This window comes from Oryctolagus cuniculus, chromosome X (genome assembly GCF_964237555.1).
Source record: "Oryctolagus cuniculus chromosome X, mOryCun1.1, whole genome shotgun sequence".
NCBI lineage: Eukaryota > Metazoa > Chordata > Mammalia > Lagomorpha > Leporidae > Oryctolagus > Oryctolagus cuniculus.
Genome location: NC_091453.1, coordinates 130,598,754 through 130,615,880, shown reverse-complemented (window position 1 = coordinate 130,615,880; position 17,127 = coordinate 130,598,754). Strand labels below are relative to the sequence as shown.

The 17,127-nt window shown below is 38.3% G+C and overlaps 1 protein-coding gene across 1 annotated transcript in view; it reads right to left on the bottom strand.

The window, feature by feature from the left end:
• Positions 1-17,127, bottom strand: part of LOC138847567 (uncharacterized) — a 668,340-nt gene that overhangs the window by 609,627 nt on the left and 41,586 nt on the right. Inside the window, exon 5 of the mRNA XM_070066705.1 lies at positions 7,468-7,510. Coding sequence (XP_069922806.1) covers positions 7,468-7,510 — 43 coding nt within the window. The remainder of the gene's footprint in view (positions 1-7,467; positions 7,511-17,127) is intronic.

Sequence of the window (17,127 nt, the reverse complement as noted above, 5' to 3'; positions counted from 1 at the left end):
AACGGGACTGCTCTTAGGATCAGCACCTTTGAAGGAGTACAGAGAGCAAGACTGAGTGAAGGAGAAATTGGACTGCAATGTAGTCACGATAAAGGCCTCACTTGAACTCATTAGAGCTTTGAAATCAGGTTTGTCTTTTCAAAACGTCAAATACTAGAGCAAGATACTGAGCCCTGGTCTTCCTCGATGGATATGAGCATGAACTTGGAAAGGACATGATCTGGGGTCAATCTGAGAGGGATTCAGGTGAGGGCCAACAGTCTGTAACAATCTTAGAAGCTGGAGAAAGGAGAGCTGTACTGAAAGAGTGTGGTGATGGAAGGCTTCTGCAGCATGCCACATCCGCTAAAGTTCATCCTTCGCTTAGCTCATGTTCATTTCATTCATAGATAAATTATAGAGCAATTTTCCCATGGTTACATTGAATTCCTATTGCTGAGGGAGATTTACAAATATAATGAAACACACTACACACCTTCTACTAGAGCTGGTCTTGGAGAGGGGGTCTTAAATCTTTCTATTTAGCCGGCGCCGTGGCTCAATAGGCTAATCCTCCACCTTGCGGCGCCGGCACACCGGGTTCTAGTCCCGGTCGGGGCGCCGGATTCTGTCCCGGTTGCCCCTCTTCCAGGCCAGCTCTCTGCTATGGCCAGGGAGTGCAGTGGAGGATGGCCCAGGTGCTTGGGCCCTGCACCCCATGGGAGACCAGGAAAAGCACCTGGATCCTGGCTCCTGCCATCGGATCAGCGCGGTGCGCCGGCTGCAGCGGCGGCCATTGGAGGGTGAACCAATGGCAAAGGAAGACCTTTCTCTCTCTGTCTCTCTCTCTCACTGTCCACTCTGCCTATCAAAAAAAAATCTTTCTATTTAGATTTTATTCTTTCTGTCTAGGTGTCTTCTCACCTTCAGCTTCTTTGCTGTTCTAGGTAGCTTACCTAGAGGAATGACTGAAACCTTCATCCTTGAAGCCTTTGAGTCCCTGGACTTTATGCCCTTCTCAGGCCATGCAAGGTGAACTTGTTTTTCATTCCCAAAGCAGTATCTAAATGGGTCATGTGGACATCAAACTTCTTATTGCCTGCTCCCGTCGCTTAGTATTGGCCTGATCTCTTCCTGTTGATTAGCGCCAATGAATTACTTATGTCAGGTAACTTGATTTTTTTTTGGGGGGGGGCAGGGGTTGTTCCAGTCATGACCAATCAGCTGCCATGGATTGGTTTGATGGAACTCTTGCATTGTTCCCTGGTGAAAGTACTCATAGTTTAGGAGCCAAGAGCTCTGAAGCGGAGGAACCCAGAGTCATGAGATCAAGAACTACAAATTCACCAAGTAAGCATCCAGGAGTTATTATAAATAAAAGCTACTCTTACTTCTGCTCCTTAGCTCCCAAAGCTACATAGTCTATCACATATGATCACGGGTTGAAGGTGATGCTACTTCCTTGTGGGTGGCATCCCATCCTCCCAGACTCATCTCCAATCTTGCACTTTAGCTATGTCTTCAACACACAATATCTGCCCAGCAGCTTCTTAGTGATATGGGATTAAAAGAACCCCATGTCATGTGCCCAATATTGCACTCTTTTAGCCAGAAAATAGATCTCTGGGTCCAGCCCAATGTTATATAAAATCCTGTCCCAATAGATCAGATACTGTGATGCAGCTGAGGCCCTCCAGGAAAGAAAAGCAACTCCATATGCAAAATTTGTGTTGATTATAGTCAAAATGAATCACTGTCCTATCTAGTTTTGAAGAGGTTGAATGTAGTCACTTTACATCCACGTGGCTTATTGGTTTACTTCAAGAATGGTGACATATTAGAGATTTGCCATTGGTCTCTTTTGCAAGCCAGGGAAATACCTAAGTCAGACTTAGTGAGTGGGTAACTATGCTGCTGTATCCATATACAACCTCCACGCCTGCCATGAAAGGGTTGCCAGACTTGGCAAATAAAAGTACTCTTCAGGACTTTCTGTTAAATTTGAACTTCAGATATATGATCAAAAATTTTTTGCATAAGCATGCACAATGAAAGCTCACATTCTCCTTGGGGTGCTCCTACTGGGATACTGTAGTATGAGCATGTCTGGGAAATGCTAGACTCTGCCAACAAGCAATTATTGCACGAGCATTCCCGTAGCCTGGCTGAGACTTTGTGAGACCTGCTCTGTAGTCTGAGGACCTTTCTTCCATTCTTCCCTGCTTCCTCCTCCTTTCAAGTTTCAGACTTCACTCCTATCTAAAACTTCTTCCTGCCTACTTCTGTGCCTTCCTCCTTTATTGTACACAAGAATCTCCACCAGTAAACCTCAAGATCTAATTCCATTTTGGCATCTGCTTTCCAGATGACCTGGATAGACCCAATATAGCAGGAAGCATACTGGAAAGCATGCAGTTCTGAGACTGGATCACTTAGCAACTGGCTGGGAAGGAATAGCCTATCTTGAGTGATATATGGGGCACAGATAGTACACAGGCTCACTTCCACTAAGCCCATATCCTAAAGATCTCACTGGGTTACCTGGGCAAGCATCTCAATAAAGGGGAACCCCATTGCTGATTCAGGCACTTGAAGTCTGTGGGAGAAACAATATACCAAGACAGTGGAGTTGGTAAGTTATCACATGATTGTATTGATACCCTGAAGAGACAGAAAGACAAACTAAGAATAATTAACATCACTTAAAAAAAAATATGAGAGGCAAAGAGCCTCTTTGAAAACTTACAAAGAAAACTCTGTCTCCTGCAGCAGAAGAGGAGACACAGATGAGGAGCAAATACAGGTCTTAAGACTTAACACTTGCAAAATCCAGAGATGATTTAATGCCCAGCCAAGGAATGCTTATATTAGGCTAATGTGAGGGCCCTGCTGAGGAAAACCTGGGATTCTGAAACACTGAATGGATTCTTTTAATTGTGTGTGTGTGTGTGTGGGGGGGGGTCATCAAGGATGGAGGCTTTGTAAATGTCCCTAGGCCCTCAAAGCCTACACAGGTGGTCAAACTTTCCCAGTGAAAAGCTGGCACTTCCATTGGATGGAACTCTAGAATGAGTAATTAGAGGCAGATAGAAGCCAGATTATGCAAGGTCTTTGTATTAGTTAGTTTTCTGGAGAAACAAAACCAAAAAGATATACATGTGGAGTCTTTAAAAAATTTACAGAAAGTATGCATTATGAAAAAATTACACATGGACTTCCAAATACTTTTGGACTAAAATAAATTTATCTTTCAATTTTATTTTTCCACAAATCCTCTGAAGTCCTCTCATACTTCTATAAAAAGAGATTATGAGGAGTTTGCCCAAGTGATTATGGATGCTGAGAAATCCCACATGCTACCATTTGTAAAGTGGACACCAAGGAGAGTCTATGTTGCAATTGCAGTCCTAGTCAAAGGCTTAAGCAACAGGAGAGACAATGTGTAAGTCTTTCTTTGATTCTTAGTATTCTTTTACCTGAAAATTGATGGCTTCAATCTTGGTCTGACTTTAAAGTTCTGAGAAATAGGAGCGTTGGTGTTTGAAGGTAGAAGAGAATGGAAGTCTCAGCTCAAGTGGAAGAGAGAGAATTTGCCCTTCTTCCACTTTTTTTTTTCTATGTGGGTCCTTAATGGGTTGGCCGATGCCCGCCCACTTAGTGAAGTCAATCTTGTTTACTCAGTCTACTCGAGTATTCAAATGTTAATCACTTCTGGAAACACACATCCACATCCAGAAATAATGTTTTATCAGCTATGCGAGTATCTCTTAACCCAGCAAAGTTGACACATAGCTAGTCATTTGTAAGAAATTTGGCTATTCTTCTACATGTGGGGGCTCTTGAATAGAAAAATTAACCCAATCTTAGTTCTTTCATAAAAATTATTGCACAGGCTACAGTGTTAAAATTAGTCTGTGATATCATTTAGGACAGTATTGCACTAGCACTTGTAAGAGTTCAGTGTTTCTGGGACAAAGGAGAAGTTTGAGATAGGGTGATGTGTGAAGAAGGGTTAACAAAGTTCAGTTGACTACTCACGGTAGCTGGGACTAGGGAGAAAGAATGAAGTAGGGTGAAGGGTAAAGTCTAGGTGAAAGTTTATGTTGGTTGGAACCAGGATGAAATATACCAACAGTAGGAATATTGTTAAGGTTGTACCAACAACATTGAGGATGGATTGGATAAGATTCGTTAGGTGAGATTTTACTTTTCCCTTACTGAAGTACTTTAATTCTCAGTCTTTGCACAAAAGGAGCACACCTGGAGTTTCATGTCAGAAAGGGAATACAAGGGGTCCTCTATCTCTTGATTTATGTCTTGAAATGAAAGACATGAAAACAGATTCTCAAACTCCAATGCTTACCTTATCTTGCAGGGAACATTCAATGTATTTCAACTTATATACTCTTAGTTTGAACTCAATAACTATGTGGCATGCTTAGTTTTTTGATAAATGGAGTTTTGCCTGCATTTCAGCAAAGCTTACAGGGAATAAGATTAAAGGAAGGCAAGTAAAACTCTCAGACAGATAATTCCTTCTAGTGTAAGTATAAACTCATGGGGAAATGAAGCATTATGACTTCTACAAGGTGAAATATGCACATTTCGAACAAAGAAATTGAATTTTGTGAGAAATTTCATAACATATACAAGAGGTGATCCAAAGCACATGACAGTCTCATGCATTGCTTCCCAAAAAGTGCTGTAAGTCCTGTAAGGACTCATACAGGGTGGAAGTACAATGGATTATTTGTCAGAATAATGGACTTCAAAAAGTCTAAGGAACTTTTCTAAAAATAAAGCTATTGCTTCAGGATTAGATACCTAATCTTGCAATGCATAACAGAAGTCTGCAGTAAGTTAAATGGTTCCTATCTTTATCATTAAGTCTAATTGACAGCAAGGGGAATACTAATAGTCAGCCACATGGTGGTCAAAATTCCAACTCAACCCATTAAGATCAATGTAGTGGCCGGCGCCGCGGCTCACTAGGCTAATCCTCCGCCTAGCGGCGCCGGCACACCGGGTTCTAGTCCCGGTTGGGGCGCCAGATTCTGTCCCGGTTGCCCCTCTTCCAGGCCAGCTCTCTGCTGTGGCCAGGGAGTGCAGTGGAGGATGGCCCAGGTGCTTGGGCCCTGCACCTCATGGGAGACCAGGAAAAGCACCTGGCTCCTGGCTCCTGCCATCGGATCAGCGTGGTGCGCCGGCCGCAGCGCGCCGGCCGTGGCCCACGGCCATTGGAGGGTGAACCAACGGCAAAGGAAGGCCTTTCTCTCTGTCTCTCTCTCTCACTGTCCACTCTGCCTGTCAAAAAAAAAATCAATGTAGTATTAACTCCATGACAGTACATATTGGTTCTTCATGAGGAAAGTAATTATGTTTTGTTTTTTACTTTGGATAGATCCCAATACAAGAGAAAGGAAGTCAAGAGGTAAATTAAGGGCAGACTTTAGGTGAAAAGTCCAAGGAAGAAAGGGTATTCACACACATAGCTTTGGAGAAAGCTGAGAAAAGTATACTGACCTTAGAACTCTGCAGTTTTGTGATTTACAAAGTGAAGGGGAGATGCCATCTTACTGCATAATAATACAAAGAGCTCTTTTGAGCTGCTCCCCAGTTAAACTGATAAAAATTACATATATTTTAAAAACCCAACTATTTAAAGCCTCTGGAAATTGGCCTATGGATGAACAGCAAATGAACAAACGTGTAGTCAAAAACATCTATGGAGCTGGCATTGTGGAGTGATGGGGTAAATTGCCACCTGCAGTGCTGGCATCCAGTTTGAGTCCCTGTTCCAGTACTGGCTGCTCCACTACCAATCCAGCTCCCAGATAACGTGCCTGGGAAAACAGCAGAAGATGGCACAAGTATTTTGACCCCTTCCACACAAGTGGGCGATTTGGATGGAGTTCCAGGCTCCTGGCTTCAGCCAAGCCCAGCCCTGGTCATTGTGGCCATTTGGGGAGTGAACCAGTGGCTGGAAGATTCTCTCTCTCTCATTCTCTCATTCTCTCTCTCTCTCTCTCTCTCTCTCTCTCCTCCCTCCCATTCTCTAACTCTGGCTTTCAAATAAATATATAAATACTTTTTAAAATAACATCTACAAAAATTTCATAAGAAGGGTGAGAGTTTTTAAGATTTGAATGAAAATATCTTCCCTTCTTCTGCTTCCCAGTTCACTGATGCAGAGTCCAGATATATGGGAAAACAACAACAAAGAATAGGAAAGAACAAAACAGAACCAGAAGCCCCAAGATTAAGGACATATTAGTCATAAATTTAAAATAATTATGTTTAATATGTTCAAGGACATAAAGATGTAGATAACATTTTTAAGGAACTGAAAATTATGAAAAATGAGGCAATCAACTTCTCAAAGTGGTAATATAAAAAGAGTGATATGTATAAAAACAGACCCATCAAAGCAGGACAGGAAATTAATAAAGTGAGAGATATGTAAGGAGAAGATATCTAGAGTGCAGTAAAAATGAAAAAAAATGGGAAATGATTAAGATAGGGAGTGAGACATAGAAGGTAAGGAGGCAAGTATAGCAGTATTAGAGAAATCCAGGAGATGGGAGAGAGAATGGTGCAGATTCAATATCTAAGGAGATAATGAACAAATTTTCTACAGTGACTAACTACATTAATCCAGGGATACAAGAATTTCTATGAACACAAGCAGAATAAAAACACATGAATCTACTGTAGGAATACTATAGTAAAACTGTAGCAGACCAAAGCCAAAGAGAAAATGTTAAGAGTGGACAGATTGGGGGCTGGCACTGTGGTTTGTGGGTTAAGCCTCCACCTGTGTAGCTGGCATCCCATTAGGGTGCTGGTTTGAGTCCTGGTTGCTCCACTTCCAATGCAGCTCCTTGCTGATGTCCCTGGGAAAGTCCTGGAAGATGGCACAAGTACTCGGGTCCCTGCACTCATTTGTGAGACCTGGAAGAAGTTCCTAGTTCCTGACTTTGGATCATTCCAGCTTCAGCTGTTGCGGTCATTTAGGGAGTGAATCAGTGGATGGAAGACCTCTCTCTCTGTCTCTCCCTCTCTCTGTATGTAACTCTGTCACTCAAATAAATAAATCTTTTAATAAAAAGAGTAGAGAGATTACAAAACAAAATAACAAATTAACATCGGGTATTAGTTTTCCATAAATACTGTAACAAGTTAATATAAATATAGCATCTTAAAACCAAATAAAAACATTATCTCATAGTTCTGGAGGTCATAAGTCTGAAGTCAGAAGTCAGAATCACTGGGTCAAAATCTAGCATATGCTCCCTCTAGCCAAGAGAGGTTCTTTGATGAGAATTTGTTCCCTGCCTCTCCCAGGTTTTGGTGGAAAACAGCATTCATTAATTTATATCTGCATCATTCCTCTCTACCTCTTTGGTCCAACTGCCTTCTTCCCTTTTGCTCATGCTAAATATCTCTGTGTTCATCCTATATAAACATTTGAAATTACTTTGGACTTACTTGGGTAATCCCTGGTAATCTCTTTTCAAGAATCTCGATTTTTCTACATAAGGTAACACCCACAGGTTACAGGAATTATGAAGTGTAGATCTTTTGGTGAGGCTATTATTCATCCTACCCCACTTCAAAACAGCGGTAATTAAATTGACAGTTGAATTCTCAACAGAAACCATAGAAAGCACAATACTATGATAGGATGTCTTCAAAGCACAGAAGCACAGAAGAAACATTGTTGCCAATTTGGAATTCTATATCCAGAGAAAATATACTTCAAGGATGAAGGCAAATGGTATTCCATTGTATGTCTATATGTATTTCACATTTTCTTTATCCATTCACTTGTTGATAAACACTTAGATTACTTCCTTATCTTGGCTGCTGTGAATAACATTGCAGTGAGCAATGAACCTAAGAGTACAATTATCTCTTTAAGACAGTGATTTTAATTCCTTTGAATATATATCCAAAATTGAGATTACTGGATCATATGTTAGTTCTCCTTTTAATTTTTTGAAGAACCTCCACAACATTTTCCATAAAGCCTGTAAAACCATTCTCTTTTCTCCATGTTCTCATCAATACTTTCTATCTTTTGACTTTCTGATTAAAAAGGAACGTGGTAACTAAGATTAGATGATGGGCATGTTAGTTTAATTGTAGTAATAACTTAATAATATAAATGTATGTCAAAACATAAAATTGTACACCTTAAATATATGCAATACTTCTTTTTCATCATCTCTCAATTAACAAGAAGTGAAAATGAAATAAAGGCATTATAAGACAAAAATTGAGATAATTCAACACAATCAGAACTCTCCTAAAGCTGTTTTTCCTGCAGATGGAAAAGTATTACCACTGGAAGCTCAAAGATGCAGATAGTAACAAAGGAAAAATAAATGGTAAATATATGGGTAAATTTAAATGAATATTAACATAAAATAATAATTATTCATGGATGTACATATATATGTATGTATATACTTTGTTCTTAAAAAATGTATTTGAAGGGCAAAGTGACAGAGAGGAAGAGACAGAGAGATCTTATACCCACTGGTTCACTCCCCAAAAAGCTGCAACAGCCAGAGATGGGCCAGGCTGAAGCCAGGAACCAGAAACTCCATCCTAGTCTCCCATATGGGTAGCAGCCTTTTGAGTAGCTGGGATTCAAACTAACACTCCAATAGGGGATGCCAGTGTCACAAGTGTGGATTAATCTGCTGTGCCACAACACCATCCCCCTATAAATGTGTTTCTGATAACACACACACACACAATTAAATGGTAATAAATGCTTGTAACTTAGAAGGTTTAAATGTGGTTAAAGTATTCTATGCCCCTTGTATTATCAGGGAAGAGGATACAAATATAATTTATGAAAGACTGTTAAGTCAAGCTAGCATGATGGAATCCACTGGTTAACAACACACACAAAAAGAACAGGAAAGGTAAACAACTTACAAGTTAATCAGGAGATAAAAAGAATCAATCCAAAAAGAAAGCACAAGAAAGAGTAGGAAGCAATATAGGATGGGGAAGACAAAAATAAAGCAAAAGGGATGGGTATTACAACCTGGCAGTAGTCACCATGTGAGACAGCCACATCTCACATTGAAGTGTCTGGTTCAAGTCTTGCCTTCACTTCCAATCCAGCTTCCTGCTTATGTGTTCTGGTAAGCAGCAGACAATGGCTCAAGTGCTTGGGCATTAGCAAACCACATGGGAGACCTGGATGGAGTCCCAGGTTTCTGGCTTTGCTGTGGCTCAGCCTTCAGGCATTTGAGCAGTAAACCAGCAGATGGAAGATACCTCTCTCACTTGTGCTCATTCAAGTAGATGAAAAAGTAAGTTAGTAAGAATTTTAAAAAGAGGTAGATTTAAAGTCAAGTATTTCAATAATTACATTAAGTGTAAAATAAGTTCTTATAGCAAAATGCAAAGATTATTAAACCTAAACAACTGTGCCGTTTACTATAGACAGGTTGAACACACAGGAAAGTTGAAAGAAAAATGTTGGGAAAAATATATCATAAAACCACCTATGAAAAGAAAGTCAGCATAGATGCATTAATTTCAAAGTAGACTTTTGCTAAAAGCATTACTAGAAATAAGAAGGTAGACTGGACATTTGGTATGGTGGTCAAGGTTCCACTTGATATACCTGCTTCCCATATCAGAGTTCATAAACACAGCAGGTAATGACTCAAGTATTTGGATCTCTGTCACCCACATGGGAGACCTGGATTCAGATCTTGGCTCCCAGCTTCTACCTTTCTGAGTCCCAGCTGTTGTAGGCATTTGGGAATGAACCAATGGATAGAAGATCTCTCTCTCTCTTTCTCTCTCTCTCTTTCTGTTTCTCTCTCTCTCTCTCTCTCTATATATATATATATATATGTTTCTTTTAAATAAACAAAGTAAAATAAAATATGAAACAGAAGAAGAGAAAGTTATTAATGCTAACAAGTTAACTATATCAAGAAGTAACTTTTCAATTTTTATATTTATTTAATAACATTAAATATGAACATATAAAGCAAAAATAAATAAAACTAAAAAATAGACCCATTAACAGAGTATATTATTTTAACTCACTTAGTGATAGATTAAGCAGGAAACAAATTAGTAAAGATATAGGAAGGTTTGACCAACATAAAGGTGAAAAAGTTTTAATGGACATCTATAGAATGCATACCCAACAAATTAAGAATTTACATTCTTCTCAAGAATACATGGAGCACTTACAAAGTTGTCCATATGCTAAAACAGGAAGAATGTGAATCCAAAAATAAATGAGATACATCTTTACTACTTTTTGTATCTTCTCATCGGGTAGCTGAGGAAAATCCATCAAAGGGGCATTGAAAGCAGAGTGGCTAGATTATAGGCACACATTCTAGCTTTAGGACCAAAGGGAGTTCTTTGGGTGCCAGAGAGAGTGTTTCAGATCAATGAGAAAAATAAATGTGAAAGAGAAATCACATAAAGTTATCTACAAACTCCTGGGCTCAACTTGATCTGCTCATAGAGGTACCTTACCATAAACAAGATACAAAATACTTTGAAACAAATGGTAGACAATTGCACAGACCAGGCTCCGGGTGGTTCAAAAACAACGCATATGGAAATATTGCTCTACTAAGCAAGGGCACAATGCTATTTTTTCAGTACATATGGAATAATTAGCATGATAGCCAATATCTTTGGTCATAAAACAAACATTAACAAATTCTCAAAACTTGAACTCGTACAGAGTATATTTTCTGTAAATAAAATTAATCAAATTAGAAACAAAGCAATAAGTACAATGGAAAAATATCACTTGGAAATTACACAACACACTCCTTAACAACTGATGAGTCAAAGAGAGTCTCAGGGAAGTAAAAAGGCACTGAACTAAAATTAAAATGTAATATATCTCCACTTGTGGATGCAGCTAAAGGAGATTTAGAAGGAAAATTGTAGCATTTAATTTTTACAATAAGAAAATAGAAATGTCTCTGCAATATTCTAAGGTTCAACATTAATTAACTGTAAAAATAAAGCAAATGGAAGAAAAGAAATAAAAGATAATAAACAGAAATCAATGAGGCTAAAATTAGAAGAGAAATAGAAAAAATTGAAGGAACCAAAAACCATTTCTTTGACAAGATCAATCAAATAAAAATCTAGCTAGATAAAGAGAAAGAGAAAAAAAGACATAAAAGGCTAGCTAATATCAGCAAAGAAAAAAGGAATATCACTTCAGATTCTTCAACCATTATAGGACAGAAAGAAAATACTAATACAAATTTATGTACATATATTCAAGAATTTGGATGAAATTAACAATTCAACAAAAATCAGGAACTAATAAAAGTTACCCTAGATAAAACAGATAACTTGAATAGTGCTATGTTACTATTAGTATAATGGTTATAAATTAGTGGTGCATTTTCAAACTTTCTGAAAATAGATCTCTACATAAAAATAGTTCTACTGGTGAATTCTCCTGAACTTTTAAAACATTATCACAAATTCTACATAATCTCTTCCAGAGAATGGAATGGGAACAAAGATTTTTCAACTCATTTTCTAAGTATGAAGTTGGCATTACTCTTATTTTAATACCAACATAAGGTAGCACAACAAAAGGAAAACAGCAGATAAACACCCTGCATGAATATATATATGCAATAATTGCCAACAAAACAATAACAAATAAAATCAGCAATATATAAAAATAATAATACTCCAAGATCAAATGGGGTTTATTAGAGGAATGTAAGGCCAGTTCAGTATTTCATAATTAATCAATGTAATAAATGACATTAGCAGACTCAACAGTTTCATAATCATCCCAACTGAAGCAGAAAAATGCTTTACAATAATATGTGACATCCATTTATGATTAAAAACTTTCACAAAAAGAAAAATAGACAGGCATATACGCAATCTGCAAAACCTCTATAACTGATATGAAATTTTATAGTGAAAGACTAAATGCTGTGTCCCTAAGATTAAGAACAAGGTAAGCGATGTCTGTTCCCACTAATCTTATTCAATATTATAGCAGAATTCTTACCAATGAATAAAGAAATATCAATGACATACTGATTGGAAAGAAACAACATCTGTATTTTCAGAACACACTGTTATCTACATAAAAAATAGTTAAAGGAAACTACCAAAACTCCTAGAACTAGTAAGTGAGTTTAGCAAGGTCTCAGAGATAAACACAAGATGAATACACAAAAATTTCATTTACCTATAACAACAATAAGCATTGGAAACTAAACTTTTTAAATATACTGTGTTAGATTTTAGATACTACAACAAAAATGCTTAAGAAAAACTATTACAAAGCAAGGAATTTTTTTTTTTCAGCTCATGGTTTTAGAAGTTCACAGTTCAGGATCAGACAGCTCCATGGATTCAGCATCTGGTGTTGGTCTTCTTGGTGGGGTCCTGAAGCAGCACAGAGCATCACATTGCATGAGGGACCACTGAATGTAGGCAAAGGAAGGATCACATGCAGAGCCAGGTAGCAGAGAGCAGCTAGACCCAACTCAGGCTTTTATAACCAACCTGTTCATGAGAATTAATTTCCAAGGGCACATTAGCAACAACCTAGGGACTTCCCACTAGTCTCACATCCTAAACATCATAATTGTTTATAAATTTCTATCCTCTTAGTGCCATTAACATAAGACTTTAAGATTTAAACTTTAAATGTGTGTATGAGTTCAGGAGCCATGCTATATTCAAATCATATTCCACTCCTGGCTCCCCAAAATTGTGTCCTTTTATAACATACAATACCCAATCATAATATTTTAATAGCTCCAATAAATAAAATATTTAAGCATAAGCGTAACACAATGCATACATTATGTCTGAAAGATGAAATAAATGAAATAAGATCAAAATAAATGAAACAATTCCATAGATCTATAGAACCAAATACAGTCCAGAAATATACTCACACACATATGGTTCTCACGTTTTTACGAAGGACTATGGAAATTTAATTGAGAAACATTGACTTTTTCAATGAATAGTATTAGAACACTTAAACAATCATATGTTAAAAACTGAACCACTATCTTAACTTGACTTTATAAAAAATTAACTAAAAATGTATTGCAGATCTAAATATTAAATGAAATAATGTAATTTTTGAAGGAAAACATGGATTTAACTATTTATGAACTAGAGTTAGGAAAAGAGGTCTTAGACATAACACCATAGCATGATTAATTAAAAACCAAAAAAGGTAAATTAGACTTCAAGAAAGACAATAAAATGACTAGGCACAAATTAGAAAAAAAATGCAAACCACATATCCAAAAAACCTTATATTCAGAATACATGAGAGGAAAGCTAAAAGTTAATGAAAGAATGGAATTAAAATTAAATTTATTTGGTGCAAAAAAACTTTGAAATTCATGCATTTTCATTTAATAAGAAATGAGTACTCTGAAAAAAAGCTGTATATGGATTTTAAAATTGTTTACACCAAAATGAAAATCTTTCAATTCCATTTTCCGTGAAGTTTTTGAAGTACCCTTGTATACAGAACTCTCAAAAATCCTATATTAAAAAAGAAAATTTCACAATTTAAAATGCCAAAAGATGCTCTACCAAAGTGGACATTAGAAAATAATAAAATATCCAACCTACCAGGAAGACATAAGAACTCTAAGTATCTGCACCTAAGAGAAAAGCTTCCAAATCTGTGAAACAAAACTTCATAGTACAGAAAATGGGAAATAGCCAAATTTACAATTGTATTCAGAGATCTTAACAATTATCTCCAGGTAAATGATAAACAGAACATCTGCAAGTACAGAAAGATCCTAATGATATTACTAACCAACTTGATTTAATTAGCATTTACAGAACACTACACACAACACCAGAGTATATGTTACTGTCAAGTGCACCTTCAGTATTCACCAATATGAACCATAAACCACTCTGAAATTTTAAAAGAATTAAAATCATACCAAGGATGTGATATGATTTGAATGTGTCCCCCAAAAGCATGTATTGAAACAATCCCCAATGCAGTAGTGTCAGGAGGGGGGCCTAATAGAAGGTTTTTACATAATAAGGGCTCTATACTAATTCATAAATTAATATAAATTAGAAAAGGGTTTGCGGCTGCAAATTTCCCTCTCCCTCTCCCTCTCCCTTACCCTCTCCTTCTCCTCTTCCCTCTCCTTCTCCCCTCCTCTCCCATCTCCTCCACTCCTCTTATGCCAGGGGATAAGCCAGCAAGAAAGCCCCTGTGGGATGTCAGTCCCTTGATTTTGGACTTTCTGGTCTCCAGAACTGCAAGCCAGTAGATTTCTGTCCATTATAAATTACTTAGTCTTGGGCGGAGCCAAGATGGCGGAATAGTGAGGGCGCGCACCGATAGTCCGGGAAAATTTAGTTTAATAAAAGGGGAGTTACGGTAGCCGCAGAAAAAAGAACCAGGAAAATATTGCAGGGGAAACCCTTCTGGATGGAGTTGCTGTGAATCGGAGGACCTACTGGGAGAACAAGGTCGCCCACCGCGCGGAAGCCAAGTCTTGGGACCGAGCCGCGGAAGCCCCAGGGTCTGCGCACCAGTGCTCCAAGGGGAGTGCATGCCACACAGACAACAGCGGGGAGACTTGGGACGCTCAGGGCTCCGAGTCCACACATCGGCGCTGCAAGGGGAGGTGAGCTCAATAACCCGAGACATTGGTGGGGAAACGGGGGTCAGAATCTAGAGGGGGGCCGGAAAGTGCAGCAAACTCACTACCGGAAAGAAGGAAAAAAAAAGCTTCGGGGTTTCTCTTCCCCCTAACCTTGCAAAGGTTACAAGGCTGCAAGGCTTGAAGAATTCCCAAGAGACAAAGAGCAGGCCTCCTCTCTGGATTTACATATCAATGGGGGAGAGCTAAGGAACTGAGTCACTACAATTCAGTAGCCTAGGCAACCCAGTGGGAGTCCAGAGGAGCCAAAGACTGGAAGCAAAATACCATCAATTCTGCACAGCCGTGCCCTGTGGTGTTACTTACCCCCTGAATAAATAAAATAAATAAATAAATAAAAAGAGAGAAATTTACCACGCATAACCTGAGGGTGTCACCTTTGCACACCCTTAACCAGGAAGAACCAGGCAGAGCTCTCAGGCCGCACCCATCTCAAGCCTCCAAGGCTCCTCCAACAGCAGGCAGTCCACTTAACACGGACACAGTATAAAAAAAAAAAAGAAAAAAAAACGCACAGTGACGCAAGAAGAATTAACTATGCCGAGTAACAAACACAGAAATAGAGGGAGCAAGATCAACGATGACACTATGATGCCTCCAAATAAGCAAAACACCCCAAGCCAAGAGTATGAAGATGATGAGATAGAAGAAATGCAAGATATGGATTTCAAAAAATTTATGATAAGAACATTTAGAAGTTTTCAAAAGCAAATCCTTGAACTACAGAAATCCTTAATGGACAAGATTGAAAATCTCTCTGGTGAAAATGAAATTTTAAGGAAGAGTCAAAATGAAACTCAGAAACTAGTAGAACAGGAAAGTGTTATAGTGAAGAGAAATCAAAATGAAATGAAGAGCTCAATAGATCAAATGACAAACACATTAGAAAGCCTTAAAAACAGAATGGGTGAAGCAGAAGAGAGAATATCGGACTTAGAAGATAGAGCACAGGAAAACATACAGTCAAACCAAAGAAAAGAAGAGGAAATTAGAAATCTAAAAAATATTGTTGGGAATCTACAGGATACTATTAAAAAAAACCAACATTCGGGTTCTAGGAGTTCCTGAAGGCATGGAGAGAGAGAAAGGATTGGAAGGCCTTTTTAGTGAGATACTAGCAGAGAACTTTCCAGGTTTGGAGAAGGACAGAGATATCTTAGTACAGGAAGCTCATAGAACCCCCAATAAACATGACCAAAAGAGATCCTCACCACGACACGTGGTAATTAAACTTACCACAGTGAAACATAAAGAAAAGATCCTAAAATGTGCAAGAGAGAAACGTCAGATTACTCTCAGAGGATCTCCAATCAGACTCACAGCAGACTTCTCATCAGAAACACTACAGGCTAGGAGGGAATGGCGAGACATAGCACAGGTGCTAAGAGAGAAAAATTGCCAGCCCAGAATATTATATCCTGCCAAGCTCTCATTTGTGAATGAAGGTGAAATAAAGACCTTTCATAGCAAACAGAAATTGAAAGACTTTGTGGCCACTCGTCCGGCCCTGCAAAAGATACTTAAAGATGTGCTACACTCAGAAACACAGAAACACGGCCATCAATATGAAAGAAGGGAAAGGAAGAACACCTACCAGTAAAAGAGCATGGGAAGCTCAAAGCATATACTAGAAAATATTTCCGGGAAAATGTCAGGGCAAAGTCACTACGTATCAATAGTCACATTGAACATTAATGGTCTGAATTCTTCAGTTAAAAGACACCGTTTGGCTGACTGGCTCACAGAACACAACCCAACTATTTGTTGCCTACAAGAAACACATCTCTCTAACAAAGAGGCATGCAGACTGAAAGTGAAAGGTTGGAAAAAGATATTCCATGCCAACAGAAACCAAAAAAAAGCAGGTGTAGCCATATTAATATCAGACAAAATAAACTTTAATACAAAAACTGTTAAGAGAGACAAAGAGGGACACTATATAATGATTAAGGGTTCAATTCAACAGGAAGATGTAACTATTATAAATGTATATGCACCTAATTACAGGGCACCGGTCTATTTAAAAGATATGTTAAGGGACTTAAAGGGAGATTTAGATTCCAATACAATAGTACTGGGGGACTTCAATACTCCACTCTCAGAAATAGACAGATCATCCGGACAGAAGATCAACAAGGAAACAGCAGATTTAATTGACACTATTGCCCAAATGGATCTAACGGATATCTACAGAACTTTCAACCCTACATCTACAGACTTCACATTCTTCTCAGCAGTGCATGGAACCTTCTCTAGGATTGATCACATACTAGGCCATAAAGCAAGTCTCAGCAAATTTAAAAGAATTAGAATCATACCATGCAGCTTCTCAGACCACAGCGGAATGAAGCTGGAAATTAGCAACTCAGCAAACCCCAGAAAGTATGCAAACACATGGAGACTGAACAACATGCTCCTGAATGAACACTGGGTC